Genomic DNA, 21361 nt, shown 5'->3' with positions numbered 1-21361 from the left:
CTGCAAAACTAATAAAACTGCTAATAAAATATTTTATTTAACTGGTAGAAAGGTGAAGAGTTGGAGGTCACTGTCTGTGGCAATTAATCAGAGCTGTATTATTCAGTAGTAGTACTGTTTCATTTCACAATATGTGGTTTGAGGACACAAATAGATTTGATCTAACAAATACAGTTTTCAGTTTAATAAGTCTGCATATCACAAGCAAGAAGACAGTAGACATGAAAAGTATTTTGTGGTTTTAGTGTGGTAGGTTATACGTACACAGTATTTAATGTAGCTCCATAGAAAATAATTTTTATCTAATTGCCCAATGTAATGGTTTTGTGGGGTAGGAGTCAGTGGAAGAAGGGGAAACAAAGCAAACTTAATGCAACTCATATTTCTTCTTCAAAACTCTTTTTGGTTGTTTTTGTTTACTTAATTTGTCACCTCTACTTAGTTTCTTTTCCTTTTTTTTTTTTTTTTCCGTTTAAATATTTCCTACAAAGATGTAGGTTTTGTGTCTCCATTTAGCTTCTGTTACCCATTAGAGAAATTCTTACCAGAAAAAGGAGGACACTGTTTTGGTATGTTTATGGAAATAAACTGTTATCGATTGCTCTGACTGGCAATCCCATCCATTCCTTTTGGTGGCTGGGAGTTACATACCAACTGTAGGTAAGAAACAATGTGATCATGTAAGAAGCAAAAAATTCTTCATCATTCTATAACTCAATAAAATCACTCTCTTAATCCTATGACTTTCATGGAGAGAAGAGGAAATGTTTTTTCTCATTAAAAGGTTCTACATTTCTCTGGTTAAATTTCCTCAAGAGTTTTTGTAGTCTTTATAACCCATTTTGCCAGTCTGTAAACCTTTGTGTTTAGCCATAAAGGTGTTAAACATAACAGTGTTCCTTTGTGGCTGTACTTCTGATAATTCATGTTTTTACTAATATCATTGCTCATTAACAGAGTCTCTTGCTTTCCTGCCTACATTAAGCTCAATGAGCAAGCTTTTCCATTGTTGCTGATCCTTAATTTTTACAGTTACCTACTAGAATTGTTTCAGAATTGAGTTCCACGTTTGTAAACTGGTGCAGCAATCTGTATAGCAGTGGCTTTTCATCAGTAAGAGGACAGTAAGCTTGAGTCTGGATTAACAGCAGTTTTTAGATTCTGTGTATTTTTACATTTCCAGGGACAACTATCCCAAGTCTCGGATGCCAAGAGCACAGAGCTATCCAGATAATCATCAGGAATTCTCAGGTAGGCAAAAATCACTAGAGACACACTAGCTTTACAGAACTGCTCCTCTTGCAAATAGTAGGACTTAGAAGGGATGTTCACACTGGCGAAGTATTGTATTACACAAATAATATAGTAGAAAAAAGCAAAACCACCCCAAATGCACACAGTGAAAGATATTGTGGAAATACAAGAAATCTCACTTTTCTTCCAGGTTATTGTGTGTAACTCCTAGTGGGTGTAGTATAACTATCTGCCTCTGTAAAAAGAGTAAATGTTGCAGTGCATAGGGGCATGCAACACTTAGTTAAATTGGACTGTAATTAATATCTGTCTCTAAGATGATGTATAACTGTGGTTAATTTATTTCATTTGGAGGTGGTAATCCCAGTAGGCAGTTAAGCCCCACACAGCTGCTTGCTTACTTCCCCATGTGAGATTGGGGAGAGAGCCCAAGAGGAAAAGTAAGAAAACTCATGAGTTAAAAATAAGGGCAGTTTAATAGCACAGCAAAAGCTGCACACATGAGCAAAACAAAACAATGAATTCATTCACCACTTCCCATCATCAGGCAGGTGTTCAGCCATTTCCAGGAAAGCAGGGCTTCATTACTCCTAGTGCTTACCTGGGAAGACAAACACCATCACTGTGAATGTCCTTCCTTCCTTCCTTCCTTCCTTCCTTCCTGCCTTCCTGCCTTCCTGCCTTCCTGCCTTCCTGCCTTCCTGCCTTCCTGCCTTCCTTCCTGCCTTCCTTCCTGCCTTCCTTCCTGCCTTCCTTCCTGCCTTCCTGCCTTCCTTCCATCTTTCTCTCAGCTTTTGTTGCAGAGCAAAACCTCAGATAATGTGGGATATCCCTTGACTCACCTGGGGCCACTGTCCCAGGTGTGTTCCTTCCCAACTTCTTGTGCCTCCCAGCCCACTCTACCAGCTGGCAGGGCAGTGTGTGAAGCAAAAAATCTCCTTGATTTTGTGTGAATGTGCTTCAGCAATAACTAAAAGATGTTATTAACAGTGTTTTGGCCACAGATCCAAAATGTAGCACCATACATGCCACTATAAAGAAAATTAACTCTATCCCAGCCAAAACAAGTACATGGAACCTTTGTTTTCTTCTCTGTGAAATAAGTATCACTTTGAAGTGCTCATGACTTCTATATTTGAAAGCACTGCGAAGTGACAGGATGGAGAGCTGTGTGCTGTGCCTATGAGTTAAGCATCACCACTAATGTTTTTTTCATACAAATACTCTGGCTCAAATCTAAGTTGTTGTGCAAAAAAAAAAAAAAAAACAACTCAGGATGCAAAGTGCAGTGGGTGACCTTGAAAGTGCTCTGAAATGTTTTCTCACAGTCAGGTCTCACTACAAAACTTTGCTGTTGAACAGTAATTAGTTTCCAGTAAATCAAAAGGGTTTTGTGTTTCTTCAGTCTATTACATATTTTGAGGCTTCTTTTTATTTTGATTTTGAAGCTTTATCCAGATAAATCTGTGATGGTGAGTTTTTTCTTTTTAGAATTCTAGAGTGCTTAAAAGATTGCTCCACTTTTAAATAAAAATAAAAATAAAACTGTGTGTAAGTAGCATTTAGGTGGCAGAGATAAGTACCAAAAGAGTTGGAAATGTCAGAAATCACTTTGCCTTTTGTATAATCCTAATCTAGTTTATTTGTGTTCGGTTACTTTTCTAGTAAGATCAGTTACTTTTCTAGTAAGATCATCTTGCAATATTTTTTATTGGGATTTGTTGTGTTTTTTTCCTGTTCCATGTTCTGGTATATTAGCAGTGGGATAGACAGCAATCATTAATTCCATATTCAATATTTATTCTCATGATTTGAAGTGTAAAAGAAACAGAACAAAATGTCAATCTGGCCTAGTCCTTCCTCCTGCCACCACCAGTACTGGGCTTCTGCAGAGGGGTGTGTAATGTTCCCCTCTCAGAATATACTCCTAGTCACATATTGCTCAAGGATTCTGTAAATGCAAGATGTTCTTCTGTGATTTGATAGATTTTTTTCCTTCCACAAATTTTTCTTGTCCCTATCTTAACTTGTATAAACTTTCTCAGCATCAGCTGTAAGTTGCAATAGAAACTTGTGCAATTTATTGTGTTTTATGAAGAAGTATGTGCTTTGTGACTTTTTTTAAGGCTTGGTTTTTGTAGGTCTTTTTTTTCCTTTTACTGTTTTTCCAGTGGATTTTTTTGGTTTTGTTTGGTTTTTTTATGGACCTCTTTGCTCCCTTTGAGCTGTTGCTTTTCTAGTATATAGAGGCCTACATTCCTTATGGAGGAGCAATTTGTATCTTTGATCATGTCTGTAGTTCTGAATATTTTCCAGTTTTACTGAATTCTTTGAAATTAAGTAGACGAAAACTTTGTTCAGTGTATCTTACAGCATTTAATTTTCTTCTCAGCTAATACAAAGAGTTCAGCTGCTGCTTTTTTGGAAGGGTCTATCACAAACCTTTACAGAATCCTACACTGAATTTCATCTGCAACTTCAATATACAGTCATGTAGACTCTTAAGGTCCTTCTCTAATTATTCTGTTGGTTTTATTTCTCAAAGTGATTCTGTCACTTCAGTGTTCCTTGTTCTGTACAGAGAATTCATGGATAATTAAACTGCATGAGTTTTAGCCCAGAGTTTTAGTTCCTGTGGACTGTTGACTGTTTCCTTCCTTCTTATGTACTTATCTTCTAACCAGTTATTTATGCATGAGGGACTTTTTCCCTTATCTTATATTTCCCCCCCCCTCAATGACTTTTAAAAGAGGATCTTTTGAATGTGTTTTGGTAATTCAAGCTGTGTTGACTCATTCACCAGTTTTTCATATTTATACAACTTGAAATTATATTCTTTGGAATAGTTTCTCCTCTATAAAGTATTTTTAAAACTGGAGTAATCAGGCATACTGCAGTCCTCCAACATTCTTATAAGCAAGAGGTTACAAACCACTTGAGCTGTTGAATTCTGGTTCCTTTGAGACTTTTAGTTCTTATGAGTTGTGTAATTTCATTCTATAAATCTTTTTCCTTTGATGCTTCAACTGTTCATTTCTTCTGATATGTTCACCCATTGTAAGTTTGTATTACCAAAATTATTAATGTAATGTGCTTTTGTCACATTTTTGATTTTGAAATGAATAATTTTATTTTCTAGTAGAGTATGATATCCCAATATTTGAGAAATTTGGAAAGGGAGGAACTTATCCCAGAAGATATCATATTTCATATCACCAACAAGACTACAATGATGGTAAGCACTGCAGCAGTTTTATTAATCTGTTTTTCTCATCTGAAAATGTGAATAAAATTGTAAGATCTTAATGAAATTACATGAAAACATTGAGAAAATTGAAAGCTTCAGTTCTTTCCCCAAACTCACTTGCTAAGCTTCTAATGATTGATAGAACCTCTGAACAGTTTTATCTCTGGTAAAATTATGGATTACACAATTCCTGACTCATATGCACAGCTGTGGAAATGTTTGCTATCTTTGGCCACACACATCATACAGTATAAGCTTTTGACTTTTGTGACCATTTTCTAGCTAAAACAGGTATGTATGTTTGTAATGTCTTGTTTTGCTTTAAGAAATCACAAGTACAGTGGAGTTCCTGTTAACAGTTTCTTAGCTTAGAAAATAAAATTTAAGAGCAGTGATGTAAACTGAGAATTAGTTGGTGAAATAAATTGTTGGAATGCAAGGCAGCACCTGCTAATATGTCCACAAAATGGTTTGGACAGTAGTACTGTTGATATAAATTTAACATGTGTTAACTTTCTAAAGGAAGTAGAGAGGAGCAGCTGAAGGATTTTCATGCTTCAGGGTGTGTCAAGCGCTAGTTGAGAAGAGTTAAGAAGAAATGTGTCCCAAGACCAGATGGCTTCACTTGCAGTGTGGAATGTGCAGAGCAATAAATAGAGTTATGTTACAGGAATCACAGAAATATCAAACTGAGGCACTGCAAAGTCCAGTCTTTTGCTCTAAGGCAAGATTTAAAGAGGCAATGAATGATCTGTCACACTGACTTTCAAGTAAAGTCTAAATTGACTTGAACAGAAGAGATACTCACTTCCTTTATGTTACCAACTTCCAAGATAGCTTATCTTATAACTTTCTCTGTCTCCCAAGACATTTTTCCTGCAAATGAAAATAGTAACTAGTTAGCCTATTTTAGCACAGTGAAGAATTGGTCATTGCCCTTATATATCCCTGCGTCAAACACACACCTGGTTTCTCGCCTTAGTTTTCTTCTTCTGCCCAAGCTGAGGCTTTTCTCATGGCCACTTCATGCATAACACAGGACATAAGCAGAACTTGGTATGTAGCAGTCACATTAATATGTTGCAGAATGACCCTACTTTCTGGTCACTATTCTGACTGCTCTTCAGTCTTTGGTTATATTTTCCTATATAATTTTCTTCATTACTTCCAATTGCTTTACACTTTGTAGTTTCTGCATTAGATTTCTCTCTAAGTATGTATATTGTACTTCCTTACTGAATTCCATCTTGTTGATTTTTGAATAATCTCTAATGTCCAATACCACTGTGAATTTTTATTTTTATCTTTAAATGGATTTTCAGCCACACTTAACATGATGTCATCTGCAATATTTCAGTGTGTTAAGTTACATCATATGTACATGATGAATTAAAATAGTGCATGGAAAGGGACTGAAGATAATTTAAGTGGACATTCCCAGCAGTTTATCTTCCCCTTTGATAAGAAATCACTGGTAACTGTTCTGAATCTGTCTTGAGTATAATCTGCATAGTAAGATGGTCTGCAACACTTCATGAGTTGGCTTGTGAGAATGTTCCATTGAAATGGGAAAATAGGATTAGCTACATGAGACAAACCAATTATGACTAGTTTATCACATTTTAATCTTTTCAATAGTGAATTAAACTGCTTAATAACTTGTTTGCATATCTTTCTTGGAATTTAAATTGTCCAGACTAGTATATAAGGCTGAGTCTACTATTTCAGAGATTTGTTATCTGCTTTCTTTAGTCCTCTGGGAACTCCTCCTCCAGTGTAGTACCTAATGAATCAGAGACTCATTCAGTTATTGCTGAGTTCTCTAGGATGAAACTTAATCAAGAGATGCTATCCTAAAAATAGATGTGTTATCTAAATAGATTAATATCAATTGTATTAGTCATCTGGTTGTAATTAACATGTTGAAGATTGGTGCTCTGTTTTTTTGTTCTGATGCCGTAGCTATCTCCAAATTTTGCATTGCTTGTGTTCTGATTTTTAAAATACTTTTGTGGTCTTTCTGTTGATTCTAGGTGTCAAGTCTTTCTCTGAATTAAATTCTTTCTAGTTTATAGAAGGAAGAGGCTGGCTTGGGCATTACAACATTGTGAATGTGTATTTTGTTCTCCTAAATATCAGAAATTTTATATTTGCATATTTAATAGAGCATTAAAAACAGAGGCATGGCATTTTCTTTCCTCCTCTTACAGGTCTCCAGGTTTTTCAAGCATGTTGATAATATTTCAGAAAAATTTCAGAATTTGGTCCGAATTTTAATCTCTTAAGCCCAAGATTTTGATTCTGTCTAGTCCTTATATATATCTGTGATGAATGTTTGTTTTCTTCTAGGTAGAAAGTTAAACCGGTAAACTTGATGATGATTATGTCCTATCCTCTGCTGTGGCAGATTTGAACGAGATGATGTGGAACTCATAAAGTATTTGCATGCACACATTGCATTGCAGTATCTTTTTGTACTGTAACTTTTGTGTTCTGTGTATATCATTGAAGGTCGTAAAACTTTTCCAAGAGCCAGAAGGACTCAGGGCAACAACTTCCGATCACCAGTCAGTTTCAGTCCCACTGATCACTCACTGAGCACCAGCAGTGGGAGCAGCGTATTTACGCCGGAATACGAAGATAACCGGATGAGGAGGAGAGGCAGTGACATAGACAATCCTACCTTGTCAGTCATGGACATCAGCCCACCCAGCCGCTGTAAGTTCTGGCATTTTGTGAACCCCACTGTAAAACTCTTACTTTTCAACTATATCATGTCAAAACCTAGCATGCCGTCCAAACACGTGCCATTAAATAACATGGTTTTATTCTCTAACAGGCAAAGGTCAAGACTACGCTCATCAGTATTTTCATTGCTTACCTTACCTACCTCCATGTAGACTTTCAATTGGAATTTACATCTGTGATAACAAAACATTGTAAAAGTGATTTCTTAGACTTTTTAGGACCTGAGAAGGATTTTGTAGGTTGCAGTTACTATTTATTTTTGCAGATGTTGGTCATGTTTTCAGTTAAACTGTAATTTTTAGTGGTACTGCTTCATACTTGTGGTAGAATTTCAGGAGCAAATATACTTTGTGATGACTTCAGTAGCTCATACCTTGTAATTATGCCTCTATTTTTTTAAAAAAGAAGGTTGTTTGTTTAACATTCTTCTTCTGTTTTTCAAATTAGCTATTGCTAGTTGTTTTAAGTATGTCTAGCTCTACCACAACTTATTTTGTAAATAAATTTAAGTAGTTCATGTTTTCCATCTTACAGGGAGTTTTATTGATCTTTGTAATTTATATGGTGAGGTTTAGGACGCACAGTCTCTGTTGTTGAAAAAGTAGTCTTTTAAAAAATTATTTTCTGTGTATTCCAGTTTTTCTCGATCAGCTGAATAGCAAGCTCATTTGAAAACCAAAACATACTTATATTTTCAGCACCACGAGCTCCAACTAACTGGAGGCTTGGTAAACTGCTGGGTCAAGGTGCCTTTGGCAGAGTGTATCTGTGTTATGATGCTGACACTGGAAGAGAATTGGCTGTTAAACAAGTTCAGTTTGATCCCGATAGCCCGGAAACCAGCAAGGTAAGCGATACCCAAGAGACACCTTGGAAAAGGCTTCTGCTTAAGTGGTGTGTTCTAGACCAGACTCCCATTCCTTTCCTTAAACAGGACGAACATGTTTTAAACCATGTTGTGTTAGGAAACCATGTCCTTGTTAGGAATTCTGTTTTGTTAGTACCATAGAGAATTAGTCTGCTTACCTGATTTTAATATTACATCACATTTTTTAGTTTTCAGACAGATCCTTATGCTGTGAGGATGCATCATTTGATTTGTTGCTGTCTCAGTCTCTAAAATCAAACAATCTATTACAAAGTGTGGTCTGAAATAGATAATTAGTTATACTAACAGGAATTGGAAGAATTTAGATTTATAAGCAGAAAAAGCTGTACTAATATAAGTGTTCCTGAAAACCAATTGCCAAAAAGAAATTAGTTTTGGCTATGAAGACAGTTTGAGATTCTTACCTATTTTTTCATCTTTTTTGGGGGGTATTTCTGTGTTTGGGGCGGGGGGGGCTGTTGTTTGTTTTGTTTCTTTTAAACGTTGTACATCAAGACTAGCTGCTGTTACACACTCTGTTTCTCCCTAAAAAGCACAAGTTTCCTTGTTAGTTTATTCTCTCTCTAAAATTAAACTTGTCCATCTTCAAATACTGGATGCTGAAGGAGATAAACAATTTAAAAGTAGCACAAATCTGCTATTTCTTCTTTTCCCAAACCATGCTTGCTGCTTTTTACAGGTTAGGAAGAGAATTCTTACTTTCCTTACATTATGACTGCGTTCTGCACTGTGGGGAGCGAGGCCAGGGATACAATGGGTGTAAGCATGATTGCAGAATTGAGTGGCTACCAGTTAGAGTTGCTGCTGTTAGTGGATAGGATAAAAGAAAAAGTCAAGAATTATTTGTGCTGTAGATTTCTAGCGTAATTGTTGCTGCTGCTTCTTAAAATGTGTAACAGAACAACTCGTTATGTTTTGGAAATGTTAAAATACGGTAGTATCTCTCCTGAAGCAACAGTTTTGTGAGCTCACTTATCATAGCATTTTGCCTCTGTGTGCAAAATCTATTTCTAATCTCAGAAGTGTGAGGGTATCCATAACAGCCTATGACTAATAAAAATTCAGATTTTGGTTAAAAACTTCTAGGTGTAATTTAGTCAGTCACTAGGTGATGGTGACTGGGCTGGTTGAAAGGTGAAGTTTCAGTCCATCTAGTCAAGTTTGAATTTGTGGGTTAGTATTTTTCCAGGATGTGATTGTACAGTCCATTTCAAAATATCTTACTTCCTGTTTGCAAAATTTATAGTATTTTGGATGGCTCCAGAGAAAGCACCAGCTGTTAGTGTTTTCCTTTGTTGCATTTCATTATTACAGTATCAAGTGGTATCAAAGGCATTTTTGAAGTATTGTCTATCATCCTAGAAAAGTTAAGAATTAATGCTAATTATTCCACCACAAAGATTAAAATGTGGGGTGGTTTTCTGTGTTTTGTTAGTTGTTTTTTTTACCCAACTGGAGGCTTATGACATGTTGTATAATGATCACTGACCTCATGAACGTCTTGATATCTGCTGTGCTCTGAAACAAACATAACTTCAGGAAAAAGAAATAATGAAAAACCAGCAAAACCATCCCAAAGATAATGTATAGAAAAGACATAATTTTGGTTGTTTTAAATTACCTCAATTTAACATTGATATTTTCTTGTTATAAAATGCAAAAATTTTACATTAGCTGTAGGAGTATTTTGTTACTTAGTTTGCATAACACTTTTAATATGTACACACTGCTCTGATTGAAAAAATTCAAATCCAAAATCCGTTTTACTACATCAAGCGAGGTAAATCTGTCCTGTTTTGTCCTTTCAGGAAGTAAATGCACTTGAATGTGAGATTCAGTTGCTGAAAAATCTGCTGCATGAAAGAATTGTTCAGTATTATGGCTTCTTGAGAGATCCACCTGAAAGAACACTCTCAATATTCATGGAGTACATGCCTGGGGTAAGCAAGAGATCTCATCCACTTCAGCCATTGATTGTGTGCAGTGTGATGAGCACCCAAGCATTCAGCTTTGCATAAAAGATATTTAAAACTGTCCAAATTAAAAACACCAAAGATGGGTCCTGACAAGTGCTTGCAACCTCCTGTCTTCTCCATTGGTTGCTTGGGTTCTCAGAATTTACAGTGGTTTGTACAAAAGCTCTTTGTGTTTGGATTTGGTGGTGCCTGGCAATGTCTTTCAAAAGACAGTATTATCATTACTAAACTCTTAAATCTCCCTGAATTTTATTGTTTTGTTTTGCCACGCTTCAAGTATTTCTGGAAAACAAAAAGTAGCTGAGATGGGGGTGGGAATAAGTGCATACAGAAAATAATCTTGCTGCTTGCTTCTTGTGTGGCACCTAGTACATGTTGATCTGCTGTTCTTCTTTGTTAGGAAATATTATAAGGTCAGAAAACTGTAGATTTTCGTTTTCTCACCAAGTGGGGTCAGCAGAGCTAAATAAAATGTGCTCCTACAAAAACAGAGGCTCTGTATTTCTGAATAGTTACAGCAGTCTACTTGCTATGAGACTCCAGAGGAGAAAAACAGTGTCTGAGCATTGTTTTCTTTGTGGTGGTGGGTTTTTTGTTTGCTTCTTCACTTTTTTTAATTCTAGGTCTTGTTTTGTGGGACTTGTTGAATTTTTCTGAGATTTGGAAAAGTGACAGAAGTAATCTTAGCAGTTTGTAACTCCATGTGACGAAGACAGGTTATACAAAAACAGTTGCAAAACTATTTTTGAAGAAGTTTTGATTTATTCTTATTTTAAGCTTAGATTTGCTTACCTCTTCTTTTTTACCTACAGCACCACCCTATAGCACATGGTGGTTTTTTTCTTGACAATGTTTTTTTTGAGTATAAGCTAACCCAAAGGGCATGTGTTATGTCCATCCTGAGTGTCACCACTTACCTATCAAAAAGTTTAAGGGTGCTGTTATCTTTCTGTACATTGGACTGGAACTATTCAGCTGCTTACAAGTTTTAAGGTTAAATCAAGAAGAATTGTAATTTTAAATGTCTACATTTCAGGCATAAATTTAATTGAATTTCAGTTGAATTCTAGAAGTGTTAGTATTTTATGCTTCTATGCTATAGGGTTCCATCAAAGACCAATTGAAATCATACGGAGCACTCACAGAGAACGTGACTCGTAAATACACACGGCAGATTCTGGAAGGAGTTCACTATTTGCACAGTAATATGATTGTCCATCGAGATATTAAAGGTAATGAGAGTTCTGTGCACAGTTCAGTACTCTTTATTACTGATCCTTTTCCACTCTTATGTGAAGCACTAAAATGCAATTAAGTTTGAAATACCAAAATACTGACTTAAAATCAGTGTGATTGCTTTCCATCTTCTAGTCTTGTCACTGCTGTAACCTTTGGGATGTTCTAGCACAGTTCTGGCAATGTTTCTTTAGTCTTCATCTGTAAAACAAGCAGGATAAATTCCTTTGATTTTATTTTACTATTAATAGCTTTATATATATTGGAGGATGATGTCATTAGAAATAGACTGTGCAGAGGAAAGTGTCATGACTTGAAAGTTTAAATTTATGGAGTTTTGTTTCATCAATTATATAGAAATTACCCAGCACTTGACTGGTACAGGAAGTGACCGGCAGAGGTGACCTGTCTGATCAGACTTCTTCCATTTTACTGCTAGGAAGCCTGGTGTAACATCTACTTTTTGCAGACAGGTGCAGGTGACTTGCAAGTGTTGCATAAGCAAGGTGTGAATATGTAGGAAGATGGTGATCTGCAGAATAGGTGTGTTGAACACAATGCTGTTGTATTCCCTAATATTTTTACCATTTTTCTGTTGCTTTGTATCAACTGTGTTTTGTTCCAAAGCAGGTTGAGATATCACAGTCAATTTGTACATCTTGTGCGGATACTTGTTTTGAATAAATCTGTAACACAATTTGAGGTTTTGCCTTACAATAGTATGGAGACATTTTCAGTTGTGTGGAAATTCCTTTCCCATTTCTTTTAATTTCCCATGTATAGCATATTCCTTATTTTGTCGGGACGGCTTTACAAAGGGACTGCCCCTTCCTTGAAAAGGCCTAGCACGCAAACCAGTGTGTGCAATTAATTATTTTCTGAACTCCAGAAGAGACTAATAGGAATGAGCGGAGAAGGTAAAATCTCAGGGCTTCAAATCTTAGGTTGATGTTGAATTGTATCACTGAATCCAAACTTGTGTTCCTGTTCCCACACCAAAACCTTGAGTCATTTATGAAGGTAATGCTGTGTTCCCTTCCTTCCAGGAGCAAATATTCTGCGGGACTCAGCAGGCAATGTGAAGCTTGGGGACTTCGGTGCCAGCAAACGGCTGCAGACCATCTGTTTGTCTGGTACGGGAATGAAGTCTGTCACAGGAACTCCCTACTGGATGAGTCCTGAAGTTATTAGTGGAGAAGGGTACGGCAGAAAAGCAGACATCTGGTATGTTAAAAACCCCTTCTCTACTGAAAGGTGCCATTTCATTTTCAACAGAGAGTAGGTGTTTGTTATCTGAAGCTGCAGTGTTTCATCCTGGGATTTAAGCTGAGGAAGGTGGCAAATGTGAACACTGACAGTCATATTTGGAGAGTCTTAACACCAAAATTTAATTTTTCATGTGGCAATTTCTCAGCCCATCAGTTTAGAGATCATAAGAGAATCCTTTCAACTGACCTTGCATGAAGTTAGGATTACCAAACTGTTTGTTAGTTCTGGAGAGGTACTGACTGAAAGCAGTATGGGAAACATCAGTTTGAAACATGACTTTGAAACATCAGTTCAGTCAATGTGTTGTAATGAAACTTCAACACCAAAATACCTTTGATGCAAGGCAGAAAATAAAATGCTACTCCTCTAAAAGTTGAACACTTAAGAGTGAATTTGCCAGATTTAAAAGGGAGTATCAAAAAATAATTTGGTTTAAGTTGTTATTAAATACGTAAGAACTAAGAGGGAAAGGTAATTTGCAGAAATGAAGGTTAGTGAAACATTGTATATGCCACAGTCTAACATGGCTCCCGCCCAGTGGACAGATGACTTTGGCAGTGAGACCCCTTGCACTGCAGCTGATCTGTGAATACACAGTAATGGGCAGGCAGCAGCAGAGAGGCTGGAGTAGTGTGTGTTTAAAAAGTAGCTACATTGTATCCAAGCAATGACAGTAGTTTTAACCTCAGGGAAATTAATTTCGGCTACTTCAGATTATTTACTAAGTACTCTGATATACGTGAAAAATAGGTCAACCTTATAATATCAAGCAGTTCACTTGTTCAAATTTGAAGCATTGGTACGAAGGTTATTGTGTGTTTTTTGGTGGAAACTTAAGAAAAAATACTGAAGTTAGACAGCTGTCAGTCAGTAAATCCTTATTGTATAAAGCAGTGGACCTCTGTTTAAGCACAAAACTTCTTGCAAGCATCTTGAAAAACATTCAGACTTTCTAAGAATTGGAAAATTATTCCAGCCTATCCATTTTGCAGTATCGTTCATTTGTTATTGGAAGATGCTGATCTTTAAGGACTTCCAGAACAAAGTTTCTCTGGCCATATATATGCCTTTCTGTCTTCCTAAATTCTTTAAACATTGTTTCTGAACAAAGATTGTTTAGGAACTTAAAATTTTTTTTGTCACTCTATGTATATTTTTAGTATCCTTAACTAAAAGAGAAGATACCTTGAAGTAGGGCTTTTGTTCTTCAGCTGCCATATTATGTTTGCACATGATTCACTGGTGATAACTTGTACATTTCTAATGAGCTGGCAACTCACATGGCATGCATGGAGCTTTCCTGATGCTTTGCATTTCTGTTCAGCCTCAAGGAGCAGGAAAGCTTCCAAGTGCAGTGCTGAGAGTATGGCCTGCTGAGCACTGGGTGCTGGCAGTGCCCTACCACAGCTGGTATTACCTGGATGAATATGTAATTATCCCTGCACTGAGGTAGTAGCTTTCAGCCGAGGGAAGTAATACAGTGGAGACATAGGTAATGATTTGTGTAACTCTGAGATAAAGGTATAGCAGTACATGCCAGTTTATTCCAATGCCTGTTTCATGCTGAAGTTACTCTGTAGTGTTATGTGGACCCTGCTTATTTGTGATATTTTATTCCCTCTCTGCTATTTCTTGTTTTCCTGGAAGGGCATGACTCTGTTGTAACCTACTGTTTCACTTCTGCCTCTGTTTCAGGAGTGTAGGTTGCACAGTGGTAGAAATGCTCACTGAGAAGCCCCCGTGGGCAGAGTTTGAAGCCATGGCTGCCATCTTTAAAATTGCCACTCAGCCAACCAACCCCCAGCTCCCTCCTCACGTCTCTGACCACGCTCGGGATTTCTTGAAACGGATTTTTATCGAGGCCAAGCTGCGACCGTTTGCAGATGAACTGCTAAGACACACGTTTGCACACTATCACTAACACCTGCCTCAACTCGGCTTGCATCTACTGCATTTATTTTCTATTTGACTGCACTTTTATTTTTTATTTTTTACAAAGAAAAAGGAGAAAAAAGACAAGAGAGAGAATATTCTCTTGAATCTTTGTTTCACTTAGATTGTAAACAATCTAAAATTTGTATCTAAAATGAGAATCTTCTCTCCCCGGCTCCCACCAGGACTAGAACTTTTTGTTTCTATAATGTACTGATGTGGTTGATGTAGATAAAGCACTTTAGTACATATTTGTTCCTTATTTAAAGAGGAAAAAAAATTACAAATGCTTGGACAGTCAGGAACTGTGTGACTTTTTCTGACACCGCTGACTGACTCAGGGTGCAGGGAAAAATAGACATGCAGCTAAAGGACAAGAAGGTTACTTCTATGTGATTCTTATCTGTATTGTAGGTACTTGCAGCAGAGAGTTCTAAGTTCTTACTATATTTTAGAATTTAATCAGTTTCTGGAATGTACAGTTGAAGCAGGAACATGTGGTTCTGAGAGTTAATTGATGAAGCTGGAAGAACTTGGAACTCTTTGTACAGCAGCATGTCTAGCTGGTACTTCTATGTGACCAAAAGAAAATAACAAAAATGAGCTCAGAACTGATGTACTATTTAGAGGTTTTGGTGTAGAATTAATGTATTATCTTAATATGAAAATAATTACAGGTAAACAGATTATGGGCCCAGACTCCTAGAAACTACTATACTGCAAAGGGGAAATTTTCCATGCTAGACAAGGGTCAGCTATTGGATGTAAATAGTTAGGAGAATGCCTCCTGCTCTATCTGCCAAAGAGAACCTTTGTTGCATAAGCTTTGAGGGAGACAGTTATCTTAGCTGATAAAAAATACTGATGTTGAGGGTCAGTTCTCCTCCACAGTCCCATGAATGGCTGCAGGGGAAAGGGAATGACTAATCCTTGTGCAGTATATGAGTTACTGGATTCAGAAATGTTTGCAGAGCTGTTGAGAGGCGCTAGGATGGAATGTATGTCAACATCAAGTGCCTGAATAATATAAAATTCTTCCCATTCTGCACTAAAAAAAGTTGGTTTAGTAATGCAGGTCAGTCATCTAGGATGTGTTGAAAATTCCTGAAATCAAGTCAAACATCTCTTAACATCAGGAAAGAGTCACTGAGAAAGCTAAGACTACAGTTATATTTTTAATAAGGTTGCACTGATGAATCCTATGAAGAAGGAGGCACAGCACAGAAAATTATACAAAAAACAGGCCAAAAGTGCAGAGAGAGCCAGCAATTAAATAACATGAGTGTGAATATTCCAGCCTGATTATCCAGATTGGTGTTTGTCAGATTTCCAGCTGTCATAAAGAGTACGTTAATTACTTTTTCTATTTCTGAAAGAGCATAATTAAAGAAGTAAAAATCTGAAATACTGCTTCTCAGCTGAGAAGCCTAGGTACTGATCAGTTGTAGTGAATAGCTGTCTTTTCACAACAGAAAAATCAGACTCTCATATTTTTGTAGAAGAACAGAACATAGATAATTTAAAGGAAATAAACTATTGGACAACAGAACTGAAATTATGTTTGCTGTTTTGGATGATTCATTGCTTGCTTTTGTTGTTTTTTGAAGGCAGAGCAGGCTGGTACTCTTACCCTTGTCAAGTCTGGCAAGGCTCTACCTGTTCTGCATCTTTAGAGGACTATCAGGTTTACAAAATGCATGGAGACAGAACAATAAGCTTACCCATTCCCACAGTCACTCACGTATGAGATTTCTGAATTTATTCTGCTGAATTCCATATGTTTTGCCAGAGCATAAGCAGGAGTATGGATCTATCCTAATCACTTTACCTGTAGTGGAGTAAGAATTACTTTTTTGTGGCCATCTCTTCAGAGACTGAGAGTGGTGATTTCTTCAGCTTATGTGAGTATTTTACCCAACTTAAAATTTTCTTGGTCAGGGTACAGAACTGCGACTGTGCAAGGTTTCCTGAGCACAGGAGGAGCTAGTCAGACCAGGAAAAGTGTAAAAGGCTGAAAGGAAGGGCAACTTGTACTGACTTTTTTTTTTTTTTTTTTGTTTCTCTGTCACTAGTTAAAAGCTATGAAGCAGCCTTGAAGAAGAATTGGTATATACTCTACTGTAAGGGACCTTTGCTTTATAAGCAAAATATAGTGACAGTAGGAATGGGAAGTTTAATGTAGAACCTAATAGTTTAGGTAGGTAATTTTCAAAATCATATAATTGAAATTATTGATTTCAGACTAAGAAGGTACCAAAACTAAGGTGAAAATGTATATAAAAATCAGTAGAGGTCAGTGATTCCTGAAAAAGTAAGGAAATTTTATATTACCAAAAAAGGACATCAAAGGGAAAATGTAACCAGGTTTATCTGTAGCATTCCTAACATTTAAATATACTATTCTAAAGAGAAACTGCACTCTCTGAAGCTTGAAAATTTTCAGAATCTAGTTTTCTTATAATGTGACCTTTCTGTGAGACAGTGCTGGATCATGTATATTGCAATATCACTTCCTTGTTGTGATTTTTAATTACTGAACAATCAAGTTTGCTGCTTTTGTGCCTTTTCTAAAAAAAATGGCATTCAGTCATGACAATGGTCAGAATTTTGGAGCCAGGAAAAAAGCAACTTTCAGGATGCATTTTTCATCATGCCTTTGGCATGTCAGAAAGCTGCCAATGACTGTGCTTCTTAAATGAGGTTGACATTTTCCGGTTTGAGTGATTCTAGTAAAATTTTAGAAATTTAACCAAGGTTAGGCTTAAGCTAGTTTTTTTCACCCTAAGGATAATTTCTCTATTGACTTAAATAACTTACAGTAAATTAGATGGTTATTAACACAAATACTTTGAGCTAGAAATAATTATGATGCTAAATCAGGCTTTTATCAAGAGGTTGTTTATTACTTACCACTAGTGGGGTAATGTCGTAAAACAAGCTGTATACAGGGTTTGTTAAACACGTACAGGGACTCCTGGGATGATGGTGAATGATCCCTCATTCTAGAACTTGTGAGGTTGCATGGAATTCCAAACTTTAAACTCCATGGAGGAGGATTGCAGAGCCAAGATCCCTACTCACAAGTTCTTGTATCCCACTTAAAAAGCCACCAGCATTTTAGAATCATGAATTGTTCTTAATTATTGAATCCAATTATAAAAAAATGCCAGTGAAAGCAATACTGCTGCAAGGTTGGTTTGCTTTTCTGTAAATGCCACAATGAAGCTGTGCTCTCAAAAAATAAGGGTTGAAATTCACGGTGAGTATGTGTATTTTCAAGTCTTACTTATCTAAGGATTTTTAGTATTCTGTCTGTTGCACATATTAAGTGACAAAAGCTACTTCTGTGGTATGGTTTTAATGGTGTAACTAACAGCCCTGTTAGAGCATGACTCAAGGTTTAAGTTGTGTTGTATTGGAGAAAGTTGCTTATTTTTTATTTGGGTGATAGAAATATCCATGGAAGAACTCATAAAGGTATGGATCTAATAATTGCATAGTTAAATCTCCAGTCTTCTTTTCTTGACAGTTTAAATATAGTATTAAAACTTCTAACTTGATTTCCAATTAGATTTGTAGCTAAATAGTCCTTTCAGTAAAATAAAATTAAAAGTTTGGGGTTTTTTTAGCTAGTGCCTTTTTCTCTGTATGCCTTAATTTTGTTCATGTTAGAACACCATATGGAAATATGTCATACAATTCCATGTCACCAAAGCAGTCTTAGAGAATGGGTTTTTTCAAAGTGCCCAAAGCAGAACTTGCCTAACTGCGTTGAAAAGTGTGCTGGAGTTATAATCTGCAGCAGACATTCAAATTCAGAACTTGAAAGTGATTTTTGGCTTTCTGTGCTAATGCACATTTTGTATTTGCATTCTGGATATTGTACACCAATGCACATGCCAGAAAGAGGATTTGTCTGCATGCACTGAAGTAACTGGATTGTCAGGATTTGGCTTCCTGGCTCTGGGTACCAGACTCTGCAGCAGAGTTTCTTACTGGGCTTGAAAGCAAAGTTGGTACATTTGTAAGTGTGGTACTGTATTAAAAGCTGTTTACTTTCAGTGTACAGGAATATGATCTGTCCAAGCAAACCAACAGATTTCTTTCCTGTGCTTTTTGGCTAATCCTAATCCTGCCGTTGTCTTGACTGAAAGCCTTGTAGCACCCATAGGTACAGTGCAGTACAGCAAGCCATTCTTTTGGATATAGAGCAATGTCTAACTGCAGCTTCAGAGACTTGAGAAAATTGGTCAGATCTACAGTTATTTATAACTAATTTCTTACTTTTTTAATCTTGAAAGACTGTGTCACGCATATAGAAAAGTATAATGTGTGTGCTTGAATGTAAGTCCCTATGGTGTTTCTGGAAAAGCGAAAGTATTGCTGCCAGTGTCATTTCTTCTTGCTGGTAACTTGCTGTCTTGTGGCAATGACAAGTCTGCAGTGTAGAATCACATACAATTACCAAAGCTTTTCTATCCCATATACATATAGCCAAAAGTTGATGTTTCATGTCTCTTATAAATAGTGTATATCCACCAGTAAGCTGTTGCTGACTGAGTAAAGCAGGTACTAGTAAAAAGTGGTAGACACTGCCCATATTTCAGACATGTGGGTGTTTATAGTTGCTGTTTGATATGCAAAATTCATGCTTGTATTAAAATGAAGAGTTTTCAAAAGCTCTTTCTAATTTAATCTTACTGTTGTCATTCTAAAATTACTGCATAAGCTTAGTGACTAAGACCTGGTGACTTCTATAGCTGGGTTTGAGCCTTAGGACATTTCAGGAACATCATGAAGATAAAATTGTGACCTGATCTGTTTTGTGCACCATAGTGAGCATGTTCCCAAGCTCTGGGAAGCGGCCAGTCCTCTCTATGTGACAGCCAGATGTCACCCACCGTTACTTGGGTGTGGGTGCTGCCTTCAGGAGGAGCCACTAATGTGCACTGAGAGGTCAGACAGGTTTGCTATCAAGCCAGGGTTTCTGAATCAAAATCTGTGATCAGAAACAAAGGAGCTCCTTTCTCATTTGATATCCCCTACTTGGCCCACACCGTTTATTTTTCTTTCTAGCTGGCAGAGCTTAAGTCCTGCATAGGTGGTGGCCCCTGATGGCTCCTGAGTGAGGTGTGTGTCCAGCTTTAGACCAGGGCGCCCATCACTGAACCCAGGACGCTGCCGCTCCCAGTTTGCTGGTGCATTCCTTGGGTTTCCTCTAGCAATATGTATGTGTATGGAGTGGAGAGGTAGATGGGGTGGAGGAAATTATATTTCTCATGTTTCAGAGCAGTCACATCTTGGCCAGAGCTTAGTTTTCAGAAACTTTTTTGAAAGGGAGAGGACCTGGATTAAAAATTGTATCTTATGGTTCAGCCCTTATGTTGAGTCCACCGGTACGGATTGGAGGGTCAGGGTTTTCTGTTGAGAAATAAGGAAAAGGATAGTCCAGCTCATGAGTCGATAGTCATAGGGAATGCATCAGAGCTTTTTTGTGCTTTTTACCCCAAAACAAGATGATTCTTTTTCCCCAGAGGTTTATATAATGTGGATATAAAAACAAGGATTGCATTTTCTTTTCTGAACAGCCATTAGATTGTCAGTTCCCTAGTGTTTGTTTCTTGTTAATACCAGTAAAAAAAAGGTGGTGTCACCCTAAAATTGGAATGGTTTATTAAAGCATAGTGTCTGTCATCTCAGACCTTGGAGGAGTTGTATAATGGAGTATCACTGTAAATATGTGGAGGAGACTTAGATTAATTGGATCGTAGGCTTTTAGTTTTCATGAAGCTATGAATAAAAATTTGTAAATTTACTCTTGATCTAATGTACATTTTTATGTAGCCATTAAATTCTCTATTTAATCTATCAGTTTCTCACTGTAAATGTTTTTACTCTCAGTTGAATGCTGGGCACAGTTTGTAATGTATGTACACAAAGGTGTTTTTTTCTATCAACGTTGACTTTTTTGCACATTTTTGGAAATATTTAATTTGTACACTGATTTAATACTCTGACCAATTGTCGATGGGTGTATGAGAATCACGTGTGTGTGCAATGTACTACTGTCTGGATGTATGGGGTTTTTTATTACTTTTGAGATGTTGCTGCCAGTAACTGCACTGCTGTTGCTGCTTTACATGGAATATCTTGTGTATAAAAAAAAAAAGATAAAAACAATTTAAAAACTAGCTTATGTTTATCATGGTTGAGGAACTCAGGAGTTGGGCGTTGCTTGCTAGTTCCGTTGTCTAACAACCTTCCAAACTTAAAAACAACCAACCAACCCCGCCTTGTAATTTTGTGTATGCATTGAATGTGTGTGTGTATATATCCCAGTAATCTTATTCCACAATTTCATTTCTACATTTTTATGAACTTGTTTTTTAAGGGTACTATGTTTAGTTAGAATAATTAAATATATAAAAGCTTTGAGAGATGATTTACTAGATAAATATATTTTCAGCTGGCTGATGTTCAAAATATTTTTTTAATTTTTGTTTTTAACCATTCGAAATGTATTTGTATTTCCAAAATCAGACACGAATTGTACTTAGAAATATATTAAAACACTCTGTAGGGACAACAGTGTGATTTCTCTTTTAAGAATTCTGTACTTCAGAACACTGCGCAATGTCACTCTCGTATCTCAATTCCCAGTTGGCTTTTTTATTGTTATTTACGGTGCGCTTTCCGGAAGTTCAGTTTCTTTTGTTAATTTTTAATTATTTTTCCTCATTTCCCGCTGCTCCGGGCGTGGCCCGGGGTGTGGCTGCCCCCCGTATCCGAGGCCCCGCCCCGCGCCCGCCC

General features: G+C 36.9%; 1 protein-coding gene across 2 annotated transcripts in view; it reads left to right on the top strand.

Moving 5' to 3' along the window:
* The window catches only part of MAP3K2 (mitogen-activated protein kinase kinase kinase 2), a 49753-nt gene extending 28614 nt beyond the window's left edge, over positions 1–21139 (top strand). The window contains exons 10-17 of one of the 2 annotated variants that reach the window (XM_041473131.1): positions 1184–1251; positions 4397–4489; positions 7013–7219; positions 7948–8096; positions 9947–10078; positions 11217–11346; positions 12397–12574; positions 14315–21139. In XM_041473131.1, coding sequence (XP_041329065.1) covers positions 1184–1251; positions 4397–4489; positions 7013–7219; positions 7948–8096; positions 9947–10078; positions 11217–11346; positions 12397–12574; positions 14315–14540 — 1183 coding nt within the window. In that variant the 3' untranslated portion in view covers positions 14541–21139. Of the gene's footprint in view, positions 1–1183; positions 1252–4393; positions 4490–7012; positions 7220–7947; positions 8097–9946; positions 10079–11216; positions 11347–12396; positions 12575–14314 lie in introns of both variants that reach the window. The other variant, XM_041473130.1, reaches the window with a different exon arrangement.
* Positions 21140–21361: the final 222 nt, after the last annotated feature.

This window comes from Pyrgilauda ruficollis, unplaced genomic scaffold (genome assembly GCF_017590135.1).
Source record: "Pyrgilauda ruficollis isolate IOZ18807 unplaced genomic scaffold, ASM1759013v1 scaffold3, whole genome shotgun sequence".
Taxonomy (NCBI): domain Eukaryota; kingdom Metazoa; phylum Chordata; class Aves; order Passeriformes; family Passeridae; genus Pyrgilauda; species Pyrgilauda ruficollis.
This window is presented reverse-complemented; position numbering and strand designations above follow the sequence as displayed.